Raw genomic sequence first — 22,356 nt, 5'->3', positions numbered from 1 at the left:
CAAGTCCTGATATGATTGGTATACATAGTCAATATAGCGGTTTCTAAAATGAGTTTTTTTTAAGAAATCTGTAAAGATACAGTGTCAAAGGTTATTTTTTTTACATCTTCCTTAATGAGGCAAAATACTGTAATGCCCCTTGCTGAATCAGTTAATTTTAGTCTCTAGGATAGTCGACTAAGCCACCTACACGTACTTAGTTTCTGGAATATATCGTCACCTTGGAATAAAATGTTGCAATAAAATCGTACTTAAAACGTAACTTGCATATTTATATACCAAAAGCTTGTTCCAGAGGAATACAGGAGGGTCGAGATATTCCAGTGCCATAGCTCAGCGAATTCCTGTAAAACCCTATAACCCGATAAACTCGACGTCAGTCTAGGTGGTACCGCACCAATTGCGTGCGGCAACCTTGGGCAAAGGGAGTCAACCAACCTGCAAAATCTCGGCGCCAGCCACGACCCCCCGCGCGACTCCAGGTAAAAGCCGACAGAAGCCCCAGAGCATTGGACAAACGCGCTAATCAGCTCCTTACCTGGATACCTTCAGAGACTACAGTACGTGTTCATTCCGATGGTGTCACCGGACAACGTGTCGCTAACTACAACGATAATGCAGTCAGACGTCGAGTTGGACGGTGACGAGCCACAAGTCTTGCAAGTCGTGGCAGCGCCACCCGTACGCAGTGGTGGAGGCGATGACGAGACCCTCTGCTCAAGCGACTGTGTCAAGTAAACAAGAGCGAGAAAGCCCGCAAAAAGCGCATCGCGTACTCGGTGAAAGCAGACTGCATGCTCATGAACGAGGTGGTTGGTGATGACGGGATCTTCTAGCTTCATAGCGCCTCGAAGCCGGAGCGGTGGGTCGAAATTACGGAGCGTCTGGGCTCAGCGCTGAGCAAGGAGCTGTCTGCTGGCGGTGTACGCAAGCACGTTGACAAGTTGAAAAAAAAGAGTACCGATCGAAGCGCGCAAAGGAGCGAGCCATGTCAGGTATGACTTATGCTACGGAATTTTGTTCGCTGGTTGTGTGTAGACTACACCTATGTATACCGCAGGCCAAGAACCACATAAGTCTGTCGACGAAAACGAGCTGGAGCGCTTGGTGGAGGTTTACGTTCAGAAGAAGGACGATGGAACCTTGGTACAAAGCAAACGCACCGAATCCATGACCAAAAAGGTTGCCATGACAGGTCCTGGTGATGCATTAGCTCTGCTGCGTACAGCGCGGCGGCTTCGGCTTCATATCCCATCGCGTACAGCGCTAAGACGCGGAAGCGCGCTTTCTTCTCGTCGGCATCGCATTTCCCCCTGTTCAATCTTGTAGTTTCTTACCCTAGCCTCTACGGCTATGGCACAGTGTACGGCAACCTGCCTAAACTTCAAAGTGTATCTTTGGAATATCACTCGAGCAAGAAACTGGTCCCATATTCCAGTAAAGTTTATTCCAGAAACTAAAGTTCTCTATTATTGCGCGGCACATATTTTAGTTTGACCCAGCGCAAGCAGTCACCTGAGGTGGGGGTTGACTCGCGATAGATTAGTATTAAGTACAATAAAGAAATTACTTAAAGAATGGATCGAAACTTTAATCCTGGTAGTGCTACAAGTAGTAGTACGTACATCCCTATAGAGTTATGTAGCGTACATCAATAGTAGGAATCGATTCGATTCAAATTTGAAATGAGGTGGTCTTATTTTCTAACCAAACTCTATTAAGCTCTGAAGGTTTCACTTTCGTAAAAGATTTTGCTAAGATATCATGAGATGCAGTTAGATCACTTGATTGATGGACATGGACAAAATATAATAGTGAGATTCGTCAGTGTCGATTTTGAGGTTAACAATCAGATGGTAGGGATTTGGAGACGCCTTTACGAGTATTAAAGTTAATAGTTCTTCCTGCGACGAAAGATATCCCACACTGGCGTCCTCTGTTCGTTTCTAAAGCTGAAAGGGATCGATCGTATTCCGAGCTGATCCTTAAAGCCAGTCGCCGGTGCTCGCGATATTTATTAGTTTTCGTCACTGCCCACTGTAAAGCTTGCTAACGTGCGGCGCTGGAGTAGATGCAGTTTCTGTCCAAGTCTTTGTTGCGAATATTTCTGGCATTGTAAATTGGTTTTTTCACGCTGTTTGAACGGCAGCCAAGCTTGCAGGTGTCCGAAAGCAGTTAAGGATGGCGTCATGAATTTATCTATCCTTTCAAAGAAACCTTTCGTAGAAGTCTCACTTCCCAATCTGCGACGCAGTGGGTACACTAATTACCCGAGGCAGAGTATAATCTACGGAAGGACTGGTTCAAGGCACAAATACTTGTGAAGACAGGATGCAGCCGCCTAGGCCTCCTCCCCCCGATTAGGGACGGGGCAACAACGCTCCCCACAATAAACAAGTGACGGGTGCAGTGAGCGCAACGAAAGGCAAGGCGGAAGCGGGCGAAGCAGGAGGAGAAGAGAGGCAAGCAGGAAAGGAAAAAGAAAAAATCGAAAAAAATCAGAAGATCAAAGGGTCGATGATGAAGAGGCGCCGGCACAATGGTCGCAGGACTCGATCGTTCCAGAGACGCAGCCGTCGCAAGATGAGGATGAGGACATGACCGAGCACGTTGGGGAGGAAGTGCAGACGGTGACGCAGAACCCAATCGCACATCTAGAGCCAAATGAGACGGAGGCCGATGGTAACGGAGGGGATAATACTAGAAGTCAGACGGAAACACGATCCGGATCACGGGCAGAGGACAAACGAAGTCACCACTCTAATATCACAATAGTGAACCGAGAAGCCTCAGAGCAATCGAACGCATATCCCGTCGAAAGGGAAGGGGTACAAGAGCCACAACGTGATGAGGTTGCAGATTCAGAGCTGGGGGCCCAGGAGGGGGCCGCAGACACCCTGCCCATCCTAGAAGAAGTGAGCACGGTTGAGCCTGAAGAGATGTTTAGTGCGATGGTGACGATCATCAGGGCAAACTCAGGAGAACAACCTAGAGAGGAGTGGGTCACCTCTATTGCTGAACTCTATGCGATCATTCACCGTACAGTCAGTATCGAGGAAGACATTGTGCCCCCCAATAAGAAGAGATAACCAAAGCTGCGAGGAGATGAGAGAGCATTGCTCTATAACCTGTTTCGTGAGCTCAATGTTGTAGACCATGGAACATTTGCAACCTGAAAAAAAGCATCGTGGCAGTGACCCAAGACTTGCTAAACACCCGCTGGATATTCAAGAACATTATGTACAGCAGGATTATCAAGGCCCGGTGGGCACGGACCCCCCCACTCAATCAGTGGGCGGAAAAGGTGAAAAATAGCACATCAGCAGCGGGGTCCAACTCATCTAGGGGCCCAGCATCAGGCGGACAGGGCGGTCACTACGACGCCTTCATGTTTAACCCCGCGTGTTTCTCAAAACCGGAAATCGTCAAGCTACAGGCGCTATGTGAACAAGCTCACGCCAATCACGGAGATTTTCAGCTAAGAGAGGCATCAGCGGACGAGTGGAAAGTTATAGTAGGCATAGCAGAGGGCACCATAGCATGCAGGCGGATGCCAGACTTCCTAAACAGCGTGTTTGATTCACAAGAGCGACTTCGGCTTCACACCACCATTCAGCAACAAGTGGAAGGCGAGTTAGTACTACAATTGCGGGGAAGAGCAAGAGTGAGATAGAGCCGGCAGCAGACTCGGCTGATTAAGGAAGACATCTTGCTAGATGCAGCCAAAGCTCGACTTAATGTGCACGAGTTGCAACACATGCTCAATCTAGCCAAGACGATAGCGTACAATGATATCAAGAGAAGCATTCACATCTTCTTTTTCGACCGACCATTAGCCGCCAAGTTCCAAGGTATGCAGGTTCTATTCAGAGGCATCATGTATTCCTTAACGAGCATGCACCGACCGGATACGGGATCAGTCTGGGATCGTCAAATGAACAGTGATGGGGTTCACAGAACAGCACAGAGGGAATACGAAGTGGAGATCCACAACTTGACCAGGTTCACGGATATTGGCCGGCTCACAGCATTCCTGACCAAGCACCTAGCCGTGGCCTTTGAGTTGGTGAATATGGACTCGTTCACGCCAAATTCAATGCGGACTACAGCATGGACGATGCGGATTAAATCAGCGGAATGCCCGGAATATCTTCGGGGAATCGTGCGAATTATATTTTTTGGCAGAACTCTTATATTGAAGCATCCGTACGCCTTAACACAATTACAATGTTCCCGCTATGGAAACCTCGGACACATCATGACGCGCTGTCAGTTGTCAGAAGACGCGCACAAAGGGGAAGGAAGTCGAGTGGCTGACGACTTGCAAGTAGCGAGCCTGGACAGCCTGGCCAAATCGTTTGCCAATAGAGAAGATATGAAGCAAAGCATACAAGAACGATTAAAGGTCAAGGTGGAGGTATATCGCCAGGAAGAAACAGTCCTTACACCAGTAGCTCCGCCCAAACTGGAAGTACGTCACACACAGCAGGAGGGAGGGCCAGTAGCTTGGGGCTCTCCCCCAGAAACTCCAGTGACAAACCTCTCAGGCGCAAGTGCAACAGCGGAACGCCATTTGGGGAACCACTGGATACAAGTGACTTTGGCGAAGGGCAGTACGCTCTACGCACATCCAGCCACGTTACAGCGCAAGGGGGTGAAAGTCTCAACACACTACTCGGAACTGTATGATGCAGATGACGAGGAGCCCGAACCGGAGAGTAAGTCGGAGAAAAATTCACCGGTCCAGGACGTGGTCGAGCTTTCATCCGGTAGTGATCAAGAAACAAAACGGAAACCAGCCATCACAGCAGCGGAAAATACCAAACTGCACCTCGTGAAGACTAAGCTACCGAAGTTGCCGGACACATCGCAACTCATTGCTTTAAAACAGCGTCAGCATGCTGTGATTGCAAGTATCATTCAAGCCTTAGGGGACTGTCACGTGCATTCATGGCCGGTATCAGATCAATCCTTGAAGGATGTCACGACGCTCGAACAGATGGAGAAGCAATTGGTAATGAAAGAAGTCTCGACTGCAGCGTCAGAGAATTGCATGGCGATGGCAATAGCACAGGCCATTTCAAACCAATGCCTCGCCGCGAACCCGATGTGATGGAGAAGATGACAGCGGCGATCAAACGAGGGATATGTTGGGCAGGCCAACTCAACTGCATGGAGCAATTTGATCACTTTACCCGCACTAAAACATTAGTTAATATGGGGAGAGGATGGGACGGTATGGATCCCAAGGAATCGAGCAAGCAGTTTCGGTGGTATTTGCAAGAGTATGCGGCCTCGCCATCAAAGATACATGACATTGTGCCGAGGCACAATTGGAAGTCTAGTGAGTTGATGGCGATAGCGGCGAATTTTCTCCGCCGACGTATCTTTGTAGTGGCATTTGACACAGACGAAAAAAATCTCTGGTACTGCTCAGAATACAGGCCGAGCAGTATGACCAGAGGAAGGAAAATATTCGAGACGGGACAACAAATTCCGCTTCAGATCCATGAGTGTCTTTAACGGATACGCCAAGCTAAACTTGATGAACCCCGGCAGGCACCACTTGTTTTACGTTTCTGGGGCAGACACTACTCAGCATTCATTCACTCGGCACCTCTAACAACACCGGTCATGGCAGGATCCTTGGATGAGGAAAAACGAGCAGTCCCATTAGTAGGGGATGATGATGTCGAGATGGCAGCAGACTACAGTCAAGCACTGTCCACTGACAGCGAGCTGCATAACAGGGAGGACCCATGGGATCCGACGACCTGGGCGGGGACGTCGATGAACTCCGCCGCAGACTAATGGGGCTATCGATCCCGCATGACTTGAAATGTGAAATTCACGAGATACTCCAGCAGGCAGCGCCGGACAGCCATGCTGAATTGTTAGCATTTCTAGTGAATACAGCATCACAACTAACATTTGCCGAAAGGGAGATGTTAGTTCAAGCGAACCTATCCAACGAGCATGATTCCGCCACCAGACAGCTCCTCCAGAAGTACCAAATCTCCAGAGTAGTGCTGCAACAATGGAAGTCAACGGTGCAGCCAGCTCATAAGGACGACGCTATGCGAGATCGTATAGGAGATGGAGAAGTGGAGGACGAAGCGTCGTCTGCTTATGCGCCGTCCTCGGAGGGCAGCTAGAGCAGCACGCAATCAGACGTAATTTTACGCCGGCACAAACATCCCCCACCCAAGGCACTGGCCCAAAAGGGCGCACACACTAACCCCCATGGAGTGTGAAGCCATTCGTCCGGACGTGAAAGCCAAACGAGACCATAATCCGCAACAGACACAACCAGTAGTTTTACCACCCAACCTGAAGAAGGAACCAACACTAACAAACAAGCCGGTGAGAGAAGCGTGGCCGGAGCTCTGGCAACAAATGCGGTCGCTCTGGCCGTCGACGGCAAAAACTCCATTTCCATTGGAACAGAGTACAGATGAGGAATGGATTCACACGGCTCGTGAGGAACCTACCATGTTGCTTCACATGGTCCAACGCTTTCCATTTCCGGAGGAGCTAATGGCTTCGCTTAGTGACAAGACGCTAATGGAGTGGACAGCTCAGTGGCGCTGCGACTGTGTTCAGGCTAGATTAATTGCGTACCGAAGCAGGTCAGAGGACCGGGGAGCACTCCGATGGCTGGACGACTGGAAAGCACGGTTCGCAAGGGCCCCACCGAACAACCTTGCCCCTCTAGTGGATAGCAGTGAAGACTGGACCAAGCTCAGGAGTCGCGGTTACGGAAAAGATGAAATCCTGAAACTGTACGACGTGGGGAACAAAAGGCGTCTTGCTCAACATCTCCTATGTGCCTTAATCTATGAAAAAGAAATTCGAGCACTAACGGGACGAGAGAAGGAAAGCGAAAACGGAGCGCTGACGCGTCTGCAGCGTCACCTGGTGGCACTCCAAAGCGTGACTGAATTTCGGTTAGCGTATTCTGCAGAAACGAGCTCGGTGGACTAGTATGCTCTCGCACGCTACTTTTCCAAGGCCATAGAGAAGAGGGCCGTTGAGCGCGATCATCCTTATAAAGGGTGGTACAGAACAGCAGTCACCTCGACAGGGAGAAAGAGGAGGTGGGGCTGCTGGAGATGTCTACGGGCGTCTGATTACCCTGCGCGAGGCAAGAGAGGGTGCAGGAAGGAAAAAGAAAGATAAGAAGGAGTCGTCGAGATTACAGACTCAGAACGTAAGGGGCTTTAAACAAGAAACCCGACTCAGGTGGTTGCGAGCGTGGAGGCGAACACCGGTCCGGGCAAGACCAATGGCTTGGATGCTGCAGGAAACGCATATCACCTCGAAGGATGAGGTGGACCAACTCGAGAAATCCTGGAAGCTACTATGGGGAAAACAAAACGAACAGGACAGTCCGCCGCTCTCGTTTTGGAGTGTGCACAGCTCCAAGACAGGGGGAGTTGCTATTTTGATTAACCCCGAGTACTCGAGTGTGGCAAAACCATGGAACACGGGCGAATGGAGCAACAGAATAATGGCGGTTCGGATTAGTGGACAGCTAGTGGTCAATGTATACGCATCCAACATCCAAGCCGAGAGAGAAATGATGTGGAAACAGCTTCGATTATGGATGTGGCCTCAGTGTGACGTAGTGCTTGCAGGAGACTTCAACTGTGTACAGAGTCCCCCGTTGGATAAGTTGGGCGGTCAGCGAAGCGCTAAGCCGGAAAGTCCCGCATTACGAGATTTGGTAAGTCACCTTAACTTGGAAGATGCTGTGACGCTAGAAGGAGAGGCAGCAGCAGATGACGAGGACATTGATCCCACTGAGTATTTCACGTACTGGGGAGCAGAATGGGCGAGTCGGATAGACCGTTTCTATGTTCCTACCGCATGGACTAATCGAGTACATTGGGTGGAAGTTAGAGAACCAGCTGCGCCATCGGATCATCAGTGAGTATGCTTACACTTACGAGATGAAGTGCAGTCCGGAAAAAGACAGCTCTCTAATAGGAAGGTAACCTCTCCGATTCGGTCCTCACAGCCAGCGCGAGTACATGCGGAGCTTATGGAAGATCTCATCGCAAGCGGCGTTGAAAAACAGGTAACGAGCAGAACCTGGGATCGTACGGTGGACGAATGTGCTCACAGTATCAAAAGAGTGCAGCGTAGTGAGCGGAGAAGAAGAGAGCGAGCAAAACACCGCGTAAACGATCAGAACAGAGCGCATTTACTCACCAGGAGAGAGCTCTTGCGGGTCACAGAGGAAGAGGCCAGAGAAGAATATGAGTTCAGGTTGGGACAGAAGTTAGAGCGTACAATTGAGCAACTGCGCTGGAATTTCAAGAGAGTATCCAACTGGGAAAAAGATCAAACCATCACCGACATTCAGCACAATCATGGAGAACAGTTTCACCGCACCATCACTGTAACGGACAAATTTGGGTCAGAATGGGAACCAACTCTTGGCCATGTGCACAGTTAAGTTCCGCTGGAGCATTTGGAAGGCGCGTTTGATACCTTTGTGAACATACCAGCGGAGAGACAAGTGACGCCAGAACAAAATGCATTCCTGACAGCAGCGATAACCGAGGAAGAGGTACTGATGGCAATCACAGCTCTCAACAGACACAAGGCAGCGGAACCGGATGGGTTGAACAATGACTTCTTCGAAGACGCCCAACCGGTACTTGTACCGGCAATAGTAGTACTAGGAAAGGAATTGCTCAAAGGTGCAGAGCCGCCTGCTACATTCCTTGAAGGACTCATCATCCCGTTGCGAAAGAAAGGAGATTCAACAGACGCGATGGACTTCCGACCGATATCCTTGCTGCAGACCGGATACAAAGTATTCATGAAAGTCATAGCCGCCAGGATGCAAACAGTATTAGGGAAAACTATTGGGGATTCCCAACAAGGTTTCGTGCGCGGCCGTCAAATGATGAAGACGGTCATGATGATGCTAGCTATTATTGCCACAGCGAAGAGTGAACCGGATTTAGCAGCACGGCTAAGCAAAGTCATTCTCCTGCTGGACTTTCGGAAGGCTTATGACACAGTTTCTCGAGAATTTCTTTTTCCAGTGGTGCTCAGATTTGGATTCTCGACAAACTTCGTTAATTTGCTACGACGGCTTTCACGACGGAACCTCAGCGAGGTTCTTGGTAAATGGAGAGATATCGCGGGCTCAATCGGTAGTGTCAGGTATTCGCCAAGGATGTCCAGAAGCGCCACTACTTTTCATTATAGCAGCGGAGGTGCTCGCACTGGCCATACAGCAAGATTCAGCATTAGAAGGTATTGAAGTACCAGGAACAGGGGGGCAGCGGCACCTATTCTCAGCCTTCGTAGATGACTCTACAGTCTTCCTACAACAAGCTCAACAAACTCCCCGAGTAATGCATATCGTGGACCAATTTGGCAAATTGTCTGGCCTGCAAGTTCAACCAGCAAAAAGTCAACTTATATTCCTCAACAAGGCGGTGGACACGCTCCACTTTAACGGACTATCCGTATTGAAGCATGGAGACACGGTGCGGTACCTGGGTTATCAAGTAGGAACTGGAGCTTTAACAGTAGTGAACTGGGCAACTCGTATCCGTAACATCCAACGACGACTAGCCACAGCTACCAAGTTAGCGACTAGTGTGGCTCATCGAGTGCTGATCTTGAACGTCATCATGATGCCGTCCGTGCTGTACACAGCGGTAGCATTCGAGATGCCCCTATGGGCTGAAACCCAGATCCGGAATATCCAAAAGCAGTTCTTGTGGAGACATAGTACTGCAACGGATAAAAGTCGTCATAACTCAACCCGGGACTTGTATTTACACCGAAGCAAGCGGGGGGATTGGGTCTGGTATCGATCCCGATAGCGTGTAAAACTCAGCGCGTAAAGCAGACAATTCTGTGGCTAGTACAGCGGAAATACACCTACTGGTACGCCTGGAAGGAGTGGGTATTCAGGGGAGCGAGCGAAGAGTGGGGTGAAGTAATGTCACCCACCCAAGCGACCGCACGAGAGACTAGCACACTCACAGGGAGGCCAGGTGAACGCATACAGCAACTAATCAGAGTTGGATGTAGCCCGCGGAGGAACTCACAGCGGACTCCATCCTGGCGTACCAGAAGAACATCAATAGACTGGAAGCGGAATCATTAAGTTGGACGGTAGCGGAGAGATGGATCATAGACTTACCAATCAAGCTGGGGACACCGTGGCGAGCGATGACAACCGATGAAGCAATATTCTGGCCAGCCTTCAACTGGAATGCCAATCCGTGGATTCTGGATAAAAGAGGTAACACCCTGAGTCGGAAGAAATTCGACAGGATACAAAGTTGCACGGTGGAAGCACTACATATCACGCGTACCACTGACACTACCTACGAGTTCTCAATTCCCGTTGAGGGAGAAGCGAAACATCAACAAGCAAAGCTGCGCAGGTGGGGTCTAGCTATCCTACTTAGTGCGCCATCGATCGCAGTTGGGGCAGTACTCCAGGTGACGAACAAACTCACACTGCGGCATCCACCCACGCTCATGAAGGGCTTTATCTGGCATATCTTGCAGGACGGAAGAGCACGAGGATCGAGGGCTTCTGGTACAGAAGCCGAAACAATAACAATCACGTTGGAGCAGATGCCCAATGGCATAACATGGAAACCAGTAACATCGAGTCCAGCGGAGACCCGGCCACAGGAGAAAATGGAGAGAGCTAGAACGATTAGGAGAAACTGGTTGTTTAGTCTTCTTCGCGTACCCAAGGATTCACAGCTTCCCATGGACTGTTAAACCAAGTGTCGCAAACAAACATGTACTGGCAGTGTTGAAAATGCAACCCTTCAAGAAGTACAGAGGAGACACTGGCCAACTACGAGGGCACATACAGCGCCTCCAAGAAATAGTAGCAACGAGCGGGTGGCAAAAGGCAGCAATGCAGCAAACGCCGACGCAAGTATGGTCCCACAAACACCAACTCACTGAATACCAGGTATGGGTGAGTTATCGTGTAGCTGTCCGGCAGCTCAACTTGTATCATGAAGGCCGTCGCCAAGACAACAGTTGTCCAAAGCTACAAGCATGTCAAGGGACAAAGGAGACAATAGAACATATCTTCTGGAAGTGCCCCTGCGCACAAGTCTGCTGGAGCAAGCTCCTACAGCATTGGACAGGGGAATGCTGGCAACCAGAGTATATTGAAAGGTTTCAGACGCAATGCGCCAGCCGCAAGGCACCGCAGATATCACAACACGTCCAGAAGCAATTGTGGCTTCAATTCCCAGATGCGGCGAAGGAGACTACGGCCATCTGGTTGAGAATATGGGAGAAACTCTGTAGCATTTGTCTCACAAGCTTATGGATACAGAGAAACCGAGTAGTCTTCCAACAAGATAAGACCACAGAGGAAGCAAGTAGCCAGGAGTTTTGGGCGACAGCCACGAGACAACTACAAGCCCTGGGGAAGCGAGAAAGCCGACGTCCTGAATCTCAAGAGCAAGGAACGCAATTGCTGTTATGCTTACGGGTACTAACAAAAATACCAAGAGAGCATCCCAGTCCTGGGGTGAGCCTCCACCGGACCAACAGGCACCGGCGTTGCTAACCAGGCTTAGGCAATACCAGACATCTAGTCATCTATAAGACCAAACAGAATAGTCTGACTCTCGCTCTCTTTCGTAAAAGTCTCTTTCTAAATTGCCCGTTTATGTGCATCAAATCCTTTCGCTAGTCCGTTTACATGAGGCCTGTCTCAATTGACGACGAAAACAAATTGTCACACGATGGTTTCTTCATCGTGAATCACGATTCGTGATCCCCATGCAAAAAGCAAGGTTCAACAGTTGCATCAGTTAGCGACACATTTAACAATTAAAGCTTCGATAAATACTGTAGCTGGATTCTTAGTACAGACTACACCCCGTTTTCGCGCCCTTGGACTTTTGATAAACTTCCGGATGTAATGACTCTGAATCCAAATTAACAATGATTTGTAAGCTAAAGTCTGATTTACATGTATTTGCAAATCCTATATGGTCCACCCCCGCGAAAACGGGGTGCTTAATACAAATCGATCGCGAGCCGACCTTCACCTCAGGTGACTGCTTTGCACTGAGTCAAAATATGTGCCGCGCATCGATGATCCTATTTGCTGGTTACATTTTCGTTTCCCACGCCCCGGACGGAATTCTAAGTACATGTAGCTGACCCTTTCCAACTCAGTCGACTTTTCTAGATACTAAAAAGAGTTGATTCAGCTAGAAATAACTGGCACCACCTCCAAATGACTCGTCTTCAGACAATTCGCTCCATGAAGGGGAGGGGGTCTTTTCGTGTCGCTAGCAGTCTTGCTTGAGGGGCGCTTCAACGGGACGATACCCTGGTATCAGTCGCCATTGGCGACTCGCCAAGCGTGGTGCGATGATCAACGCATCAAAATGATATGGATGACCTTCGTTACGCACGACAACGTTGAAGTGGAGATTTGCTTGGAACGCAGGAGTCCTGCGGCAGGACGCTCGGCTCAAGTGCCGCATTCCCACATGGGGTCGAGTTGAAAGCGGCGTTCAGCGAACTGATACTTCTCCTAGACTTTCGTAAGGCGTATGACACCGTTACGCGAGAATTTCTCTTTCTGGTGTTACGCAAGTTTGGGTTCTCCCCGGAATTCACCGAAATGATACGGAAACTGCACGATGGAACCACAGCGCGATTTCTAGTAAATGGAGAGCTGTCGGAGCTGCAGCCAGTTGTGTTTGGTATCCGACAAGGATGCCCATTAGCGCCTCTGCTGTTTATCCTAGCAGCAGAAATTCTCTCTATGGCTATACAACAGGACCCAACACTCTCTGGAATAGAAATCCCTGGGATGCCAGGGGTCAAGCATACCTTTTCGGCATTCGTAGATGACTCCACAGTGTTCTTGAAGGAGGCTCGGCAACTACCACGAGTGATGGAGATCGTAGAACAATTCGGGCGCTTGTCGGGGCTGCATGTCCAGCCCACAAAAAGCTGCGCGATTTTTCTGAACAAAGCAGTGGACGTTCCCCAATTTCACGGGATCCCAGTGCTTCAACCGGGAGCCACGGTAAGATATCTGGGGTATGAAGTAGGAACGGGCAAGCTCACGGACGTCAATTGGGCAAAAAGAATTCGAGCAGTGCAGAGGCGTCTTGCGACAGCGGCCAAGCTGGGTACTAGTGTCGAATTCAGGATCAAGATACTCAACGTCATCATGTTGCCGTCGATTCTCTTCACGGCGGCGGTGTTTGACATGCCCAAGTGGGCGAATGAGCAGCTTCACAACCTACAGAAACAGTTTTTGTGGCGCCAAACTACCTCGACGGAGGCATCACGCCATAAAATCAGTCCAGCCCTTCTATTCACACCCAAACAGGCAGGCGGAGCAGGATTGGCATCGATTGAACTGGCCTGTCAGACGCAACGAACGAAGCACACTCTCCAATGGTTAATCCAGCGGAAGGATCGGTATTTTTATGCGTGGAAGGCATGGATGTTCAGGGGTCTCCCGGAGTCCTGGAACGGCAGTATAACGCCCAGGAAAAAGTTGTCCGGCAGAAGTCGACGGAGTTTGGATACTCCCGGGGTGGCACTAGCGCACACAATGGGGGAATGGGTGTGGCAAACAGCGCGGTTGCCTAACGACGACCTACGGCAGGCCCAGCCTCCAGATGACGACTTGGCAAAACGATCTATTAGCTGGTTCTCAGATGGCGAGTGGATAGTGGAACTCCCACAATTGCTCCCAACCCCCTATCGGGAACAATCGACGTCGGAAGAGCAATTCTGGCCGACGTACAGTTGGGCTAACAATCCGTGGGTCGTAGACAGCACGGGAGCCACACTCAACAGCCGAAAATATAACCGTATCCAGGAATGCTTGATCTCCGACTTGGCAATTCACAGGACAGGCAAGTGGACATACTCAATGATAATTCCCGTGGCAGGAGAGCAGAGGCATCGCCAACTAACGTTACGGCGCTGGGCAATAGCGATTCTGAGGAGCTCGCCGCGGTTAGACATAGGGCAATCCATACAGGTCAACCCGGCCTTACGCCTACGAAATCAACCAGAGCTCATCAACTCCTACAACTGGAGTTGTGTGAGCCAGGCACGCGCCATCGGAGTATCGACAGATAATGCCGCTGGGAGGGCATGTACTATCCAACTCGAGCAACAATCCAACGTGGAGGGTAGTCGAGGGCCCCGCGACAGCAGAAGAGGTGCACCCGAATATTCAGGTGCTTCAGCACAGTCAGGATGACGGGGGCATCGTCTCCGAGGCACACCTCTCGATTCATGGCATACAATGGGATGTGCAGGCGACAATTGCTAACAAGCGAGTGCTGTCAGCTATCAACAAGCAGCCTTTCAAACGCTACCAAGTTGCAGAGAAAGGATTAAAGACCCAAGTGGACAGACTAGATGTACGGAGGAGAACCGACGAGTGGCAATGCGGGGCCCTAAGCCAACTACCGAAGCAGCTCTGGTCCCATGGTAACGAATTAACAGTGTACCAAGTTTGGGTGGCGTACCGGGTCGCTGTGGCACAGCTAAATCTCTTCCACGTAGGCCGACTAACGGATAATAGCTGCCGGAAGTTGCAGGAGTGTCAAGGAGTGAAGGAGACCCTAGCGCACATATTCTGGGAGTGTTCATGTGCGCAGGAGTGCTGGTCCAAGCTAATCAGCCATTGGACGGGAGATCACAGAGAAAGCCGTCGTCGCGAACAGTACCGCAGCAATTGCGCGGCCAGGGAAGCACCGGCGTTAATTACGCCCAGAGTGAGAAGCATCATAGCAGCTCATCCGGAGGACGAGAAGCTCTACCGAGAAGAATGGACGAGGGTCTGGCGTATCCTATCCAGTGTCTGCATTACCACGCTGTGGATCCAAAGAAACCGAGTCGTATTCCAGCACGAGGAGACATCTATCGATGGCATAGTACAAGAGGTTTGGACAACCGGACTCAGGCAGCTAATGGCGCTCGCGAAACGCGAGCGCCGCTCACCAGAACGGATGGAGCAAGGAACACGACTACAGGGGTGTATCAATACACTGGAAGACGAACCAAGAGAGCAGTCACATGAGCTGACAAGCCTCGCACAACCACCGGATCTAGCGCAGACACCGGCGTTGCTAACCAGGCTTAGGATTTACCAGACATCTAGAAACTAAGGTTAAATAGATAAGTCTGTCTCTCTCGCATTCCCACATGGGGTGGGATCTGGGCTCACGTGATCGCCGATTCTAACAGCCCAGCGACGGAGACGCAGACAGCAAAGTAACGTACACCTCACTCCTACGCTTCCTTGCACAAGCCGCCAGTATCACTCCACAGTCCGCTCTGTTCCTTTAGTCTCTTTCTCATTTGTGCCTTCTGGTAGTCATCACCTCCACCAACGAGCACAGCCCACCTAACCATGAAGCTCCTCTCCACCGCGTTCGCCGCTCTCGCTCTCTTCGCCGCCACCGTCAACGGATCGCCCATGATGCGCCAGGAGGAGGAGGCCTCCAACTGCACGCTCACCGGCACCTACAAGGCAGGAACCTCCATCTCGTCCTGCAGCACGATCACCATAGGCACGCTCACTGTACCCGCCGGTGTCACGCTGGACCTGAGCAAGGCCAAAACAGGCGCCAACATCCTAATCTCCGGCACCGTCACGTTCGGACAAAAGAAGTGGGACGGTCCACTCGTTCTACTCGGTGGCAGCAACCTCAAGGTCAGCGGCTCCGGCACGTTGGACGGCCAAGGCGCCTGGTACTGGAAGCAGGGCACGTCCATCAGCCGGCCCGTCTTCTTCCGTCTTAACCGCGTCACGGGCTCCACGCTCTCGGGTTTCAAGATCAAGAACTCGCCTTTCCGTACCTTCAGTGTCCTCAACTATCAAAAGACAACCATCAGCGGACTCACACTCGACTCGAGCGCTGGTGACGGCACGGCCAAGAACACGAACGGCTTCGACTTAAGCGGCAGCAACTACGTCACCATCACGGGCAACAAGATTTACAACCAGGACGACTGTCTCGCCATGCAGTCCAGCACCAACACTGTCTTCAGCAACAATTACTGCAGCGACGGCCACGGCATTTCGATTGGCTCGCTCGGCGGCTCCACCGTCAACGCAGCCGCCGTCTCCGGTCTCACGGTGAGCGGCAATACCATCGTCAACGGCGTCAACGGCATCCGCATCAAGACCATCGTGGACCTCAAGGGTCTCGTGTCCGACGTCACGTACACGAACAGCAAGTTGTCGAGCGTTAAGAACGCCATCGTGGTCCACTCCGACTACAGCAAGTCCAAGGGCGGCTACACCGGTAAGGCCACGAGCGCCGTCACCATCAAGGGCGTGACCATCTCTGGTCTGTCGGGCACCGCCACCAACCTGTACGACATTGTGGCGAACTCGAAGGTTGTGTCGAACTGGAAGTTCTCGGGTGTCACGGTGAAAGCGTCCACGACGGGCAAATGCAGCGGCCAGCCCAGCAACGTCAAGTGTTGAGCTACTGTACCCCAGTGGCGAAATATGCGTGAGCTTATCTGCAATCAGTCTCGGTTTACCTTACAGCATGCGCTGATAGAGGAGTAACCGTCGTTCCCCATTAAATGTTGTCGCAGCTAGCTACTCGCTAGAGCTGTTGCTTAGAGATACAAGAGTCTTCCTTCAAAAGTAAAAAAACGCTTAATAATTGCTCGGAGATCTGATAAATTTGCGCTAATTACACCCTTCACTATTAGTAGTGATTAGTGGTGTGGCAGAGTTATGTTTTAGAAATTCACTTTTGCCTAAATTACTACTACTAATAATAATTATTGCCTGGAATTTATCTATCCTTTGAGCGAAACCTTTCGTTGAAGTCTCATCGTCGCGTCCGTTTCTGTGCAACGTGCGACTATCCAATCCTTTTGCTAGTCGCTTTACTTAAGGCCTGTCTCAAATCGACGACGAAAACAAATTGTCACACGAATGGTTTCTTCATCGTGAATCCCGATTCGTGATCTCCATGCAAAAAAAACAAGTTCAATAGCTGCATCGGTAACCTTTTTTTACCGATACAATTAAATAATTAAAGTTTTGATAGTTAGCTTCATTCTTTAAGTAATTTCGTTACTGTACTCAATACGAATCTATCGCGAGCCGACCTCCACCTCAGGTGACTGCTTGCACTGAGTCAAACTATGAACACTACTGCACCAGGGGTGGACCATATAGGATTTGCATATAAATCAGATTTAAGTTTACAAACAATAGCTCATTTGGATTCAGGCTCATCACATCCGGAAGTTTATCAAAGGTCCAAGGGCACGAAAACGGGGTGCAGTACTGTACCGCGCATCGATGATCCCTACTTTGCTGGTTACATTTTCGTTTCCCACGCCCCGGACGGAATTCTAAGTACATGTAGCTGACCCTTTCCAACTCAGTCGACTTTCCTAGATACTAAAAAGAGTTGATTCAGCTAGAAATAACTGGCACCACCTCCAAATGACTCGTCTTCAGACAATTCGCTCCATGAAGGGGAGGGGGTCTTTTCGTGTCGCTAGCAGTCTTGCTTGAGGGGCGCTTCAACCGAACGATACCCTGGTGTCAGTCGCCATTGGCGACTCGCCAAGCGTGATGCGATGATCAACGCATCAAAATGATATGGATGACCTTCGTTACGCACGACAACGTTGAAGTGGAGATTTGCTTGGAACGCAGGAGTCCTGCGGCAGGACGCTCGGCTCAAGTGCCGCATTCCCACATGGGGTGGGATCTGGGCTCACGTGATCGCCGATTCTAACAGCCCAGCGACGGAGACGCAGACAGCAAAGTAACGTACACCTCACTCCTACGCTTCCTTGCACAAGTCGCCAGTATCACTCCACAGTCCGCTCTGTTCCTTTAGTCTCATTCTCATTTGTGCCTTCTGGTAGTCACCACCTCCACCAACAAGCACAACCCATCTAGCCATGAAGCTCCTCTCCACCGCGTTCGCCGCTCTCGCTCTCTTCGCCGTCACCGTCAACGGATCGCCTATGATGCGCCAGGAGGAGGCCTCCAGCTGCACGCTCAGCGGCACCTACAAGGCAGAAACCTCCATCTCGTCCTGCAGCACGATCACTATAGGCACGCTCACTGTACCCGCCGGTGTCACGCTGGACCTGAGCAAGGCCAAAACAGGCGCCAACATTTTAATCTCCGGCACCGTCACGTTCGGACAAAAGAAGTGGGCCGGTCCACTCGTTCTACTCGGTGGCAGCAACCTCAAGGTCAGCGGCTCCGGCACGTTGGACGGCCAAGGCGCCTGGTACTGGAAGCAGGGCACGTCCATCAGCCGGCCCGTCTTCTTCCGTCTTAACCGCGTCACGGGCTCCACGCTCTCGGGTTTCAAGATCAAGAACTCGCCTTTCCGTACCTTCAGTGTCCTCAACTATCAAAAGACAACCATCAGCGGACTCACACTCGACTCGAGCGCTGGTGACGGCACGGCCAAGAACACGGACGGCTTCGACTTTAGCGGCAACAACTACGTCACCATCACGGGCAACAAGATCTACAACCAGGACGACTGCCTCGCCATGCAGTCCAGCACCAACACTGTCTTCAGCAACAATTACTGCAGCGACGGCCACGGCATTTCTCGATTGGCGCTCGGCGGCTCCACCGTCAACGCAGCCGACACCGTCTCCGGTCTCACGGTGAGCGGCAATACCATCGTCAACAGCGTCAACGGCATCCGCATCAAGACCATCGCGGACCTCAAGGGTCTCGTGTCCGACGTCACGTACACGAACAACAAGTTGTCGAACGTCAAGAACGCCATCGTGGTCCACTCCGACTACAGCAAGTCCAAGGGCGGCTACACCGGTAAGGCCACGAGCGCCGTCACCATCAAGGGCGTGACCATCTCTGGTCTGTCGGGCACCGCCACCAACCTGTACGACATTGTGGCGAACTCGAAGGTTGTGTCGAACTGGGAGTTCTCGGGAGTCACGGTGAAAGCGTCCACGACGGGCAAATGCAGCGGCCAGCCCAGCAACGTCAAGTGTTGAGCTACTGTACCCCAGTGGCGAAAAATGCGTGAGCTTATCTGCAATCAGTCTCGGTTTACTTTACAGCATGCGCTGATAGAGGAGTAACCGTCGTTCCCCATTAAATGTTGTCGCAGCTAGCTACTCGCTAGAGCTGTTGCTTAGAGATACAAGAGTCTTCCTTCAAAAGAAAAAAAAACTCTTAATAATTGCTCGGATATCTGCGCTAATTACACCCTTCACTCTTAGTAGTGATTAGTGGTGTGGCAGAGTTATGTTTTAGAATCTCACTTTTGCCTAAATTAATACTACTACTAATAATTATTGCCTGGAATTTATCGAGGACGTACTGTTTACACCAATAAAAACACGAAAACACCAAAACTATACTATCGGCACCGCTAAAGCACGGCTAGCACAGTAATATCACGAGCATCACCAATTTTTAAGACTGACCACCGCAATAGTACGTCCTGCACCAACCATAATTCAATCGCTAATTTTGCCCAATCCCCAGCCTGATCGTCACAGAAATATCGTCCAACGAGCGCAGCTCCCCGGCGAGGGGGGGGGGTTAAGGCAAGATCATTTTCCAACCAGCCGCATCAAGCTCATTCTTCCAGCTCCTTCATTTTAAAATGACCATTCGACACCCCTGGCAGCTTCTCGCCTCAGCAATGCCATGCGTCCAGGCAGCGAACCTTCTGGATGGTTTCAAGCAGACTAGGGTGGCGAAGAGTGAGCTGGCCCCGTGCTTCGTATGCATGGCCCCTGCCCCGCATCCCATGAGAATTCAGCGCCTGTTTTGCGCGTTCAAGGCTTGCGCTGACGTAACGTCGGCACAAGAGTGTCTGTGGCGAGCCCGGGTCATGTCCTGTCAAGGCGAGGCTTAGTGACGGTCGAGGAGGCATAAACCCATGCCACTCCAGCACGCTCGCCACGCAAGCTGGTGCTGACCCCACCAATGAAGGAGTGTGAAGGACTGGGCAGCCCAGGGACTGAAGCCCAAGCGCATCTATAATGCACTTCTTCAGCGTTTCAGCCTGACCGAGGCGACTGCGCCCTCTCTATCAACTGTGCAGCGTTTTGCGCAACACCATGTTACGGGACGGCTTGGGGGAAGTGACCTTCTGGACTCCGTACGCAGAAAAATCAAGGACTCAGGGTTTACGGGACACGAAGATGAAGCAGCTCCGTTCACATTCACAAGCCGCAGTGATACAGACGGCAAGCCAATCACTGGCAATGGCAGTGACGCTGATCCGTTTGTGGTCGGTGTTAGCTCGAAGAAACTCCTACGCCGTTCCGAGCGTGATCCAGAGTCTTTCATCTTTCACTTGGACGCGACCTACAAGCTCACGCAGGTCGGGTATCCAGTTATCGTTGTCGGGATCTCGGACAGTGTGGTAAAGTGCTTTCTCAGAAATAAGAGAATGGGCCTGACGCGGGGTCACTATCCCGAATCAATGACAATTTCAAGTGATTAGAGAGGATTTGGGTTGGCTGGCACGGATGCAAGTTGCCGGTGGTGGATTAGCCATGACGAGCAGCGCCCCGTATGAAGTGACGATGGATCTGGTATGAGCGATGTACGAGAAGGCAAGATCCACCAAGACTTACCTCGGATCCACCCTTACTTGGATTCACCTAAATGGATATGGGATATACTATACAAGAGTGGATCGGGTGTGGATCCTATGAAGGAAGGATGGTAGGTGCCCTCTAAAGGTGGATCTAGTAGCCACGGCTAACGAGGAGTCAAGATCCACCGCGAGGTGACCCGGATTCCATGCTTTCGAGTTAGGATCCAAGGAGGGAGGATCCCGCCTTAAGGGACCTGGATCCAGGGTATAGGTATGATGGATGCAGTGGATCTAGAACTTTCGTGGGACAGTGGAGATCACAGACGGTTGCGAGATGATGTTGGATGAGTGGAGAGCTCAGATCCACGACGAGTATACACTTTCAAGTGAGGTGGATCCAAGCGACCTGGATCCTGATGAGTGTACCCATAATAGGGTAACCATAATGATTACGCCATGGATCCGGTGGATCTGAAGATAATACAGCTGGGATGATGGGTCAAGGGAAGAAGGGACATGCAGCCGAGCCTGGTAAGGGATTTAGCAGATGAACGACATAGAAGGTAGAAACCCAGGCAGGTATAGGCTTAAATATCAATACAGACCTCAATTTGCACAGTATCACGCAAGTGCCTTCCTGCCCTCAAGAACCGGAGCTACATTGGCCGTACGAGCTCCGAGAAGGTTAGGAATTGCGAATCTAGTGTTGGTAGTGATAACTGGATAATACATTGGCCAGATCCTACAACCTAGTGAGCTTTTCCTTTACTCGTGCAGATCCGACAGGTTAACCGAATTTACTACTTGGTCGGTTACACCCTAGAGGCTCTCAACTTTCAAGATCCCGTCACAGGAGGCGGCAAGTACGACTTAAAGGACAACACAAAGGCAAGGGAACACACCCGCAAGGCAACCCTACGGCCAGATCCACGATCTAGGCCCCGGATCCATAAGCTCGAATATTCGCTTAGGATACGGAACCATCCACGGACGCAGAGTGAAGATTTTCCACTGCTGCTCCACCCCATCCCCACGTCTCGCCAAGACACTCAAGCTTCACCACTTGAACTCTTCGGAAGTTACCGAGAGAGCAGATCCCGCCCTACCGACGGGTACACAAGGTGAGGAAAGTTCAGCAGAACACGGATCATCGGGGGACCCCCTCCGTTAGTCGGTGTCTGGGCGCAGTTGGTAAGTTGGATCTGGCAATCTCGCAGATTTTGCTGATCCCGCTACACCACAATGGTGCGCGTGCCCGGATCTTTTGGTGACTCGGGATTTCACCGTGAGTCCCAAGAAGATGCTCAAGTGAAGATTGAGCCAGGGGAAGAGGCGTCGTCGGAGATCGGATCGACGAAGACGCTGCTGAATGAAACAAGATCCGCGGATCGATGGAGTTTTGGGAGGAACTCTGTCGACGGAAGAGAGGTGGATCCGGATCCGGATCTAGAAGCAAAACCTCTCTATCCTCCCCAGGTCCCCTCGGGGACCCCTGCGGATCTTGACGCAAGTCAAGATCCGCTAACAAAACAAGGAAAAGTGAAGGCGAAACGGTATGCATTTGCAGATTCACCGGTTAAGCCAACACCGTACCTAAACCCAAGCCCGCTAGTCGAAGAAACGAGAAAGAAGACGAAAACGAGTAAGACTACGCGGAAGAAGATGCAAGCTCCAGAGTCGGAAGAAGACCAAGCTGGATCCAGGTCAAGCTGGTCCGACAAGGATCTCGAGTTTGTGTATCGCCACCAGGCTTACGCGA

General features: G+C 51.0%; 3 protein-coding genes across 3 annotated transcripts; all 3 read left to right on the top strand.

Moving 5' to 3' along the window:
• Positions 1-576: 576 nt before the first annotated feature.
• Positions 577-6,155, top strand: PITG_16826 (uncharacterized protein; the record flags this gene model as incomplete). Its single annotated transcript, XM_002897224.1, has 12 exons — positions 577-734; positions 845-995; positions 1,039-1,201; positions 1,816-1,856; positions 2,550-2,682; positions 2,776-2,954; positions 3,154-3,304; positions 3,717-4,206; positions 4,345-5,014; positions 5,213-5,236; positions 5,751-5,841; positions 5,953-6,155. The coding sequence occupies 12 exons, from the start codon at positions 577-579 to the stop codon at positions 6,153-6,155; spliced, it is 2,454 nt and encodes an 817-aa protein (XP_002897270.1).
• A 9,263-nt stretch (positions 6,156-15,418) lies between these two features.
• Positions 15,419-16,501, top strand: PITG_16825 (polygalacturonase, putative; the record flags this gene model as incomplete). The annotated part of the gene is made up of 3 exons (XM_002897223.1): positions 15,419-15,469; positions 15,539-15,678; positions 15,727-16,501. The coding sequence occupies 3 exons, from the start codon at positions 15,419-15,421 to the stop codon at positions 16,499-16,501; spliced, it is 966 nt and encodes a 321-aa protein (XP_002897269.1).
• A 1,451-nt stretch (positions 16,502-17,952) lies between these two features.
• On the top strand, positions 17,953-19,035 carry PITG_16824 (polygalacturonase, putative; the record flags this gene model as incomplete). The annotated part of the gene is made up of 1 exon (XM_002897222.1): positions 17,953-19,035. One exon carries the CDS (start codon positions 17,953-17,955, stop codon positions 19,033-19,035), a length of 1,083 nt encoding a protein of 360 aa, XP_002897268.1.
• Positions 19,036-22,356: the final 3,321 nt, after the last annotated feature.

This window comes from Phytophthora infestans, genomic scaffold, assembly GCF_000142945.1.
Source record: "Phytophthora infestans T30-4 supercont1.46 genomic scaffold, whole genome shotgun sequence".
Classification (NCBI taxonomy): Eukaryota; Oomycota; class Peronosporomycetes; order Peronosporales; family Peronosporaceae; genus Phytophthora; species Phytophthora infestans.
This window is presented reverse-complemented; position numbering and strand designations above follow the sequence as displayed.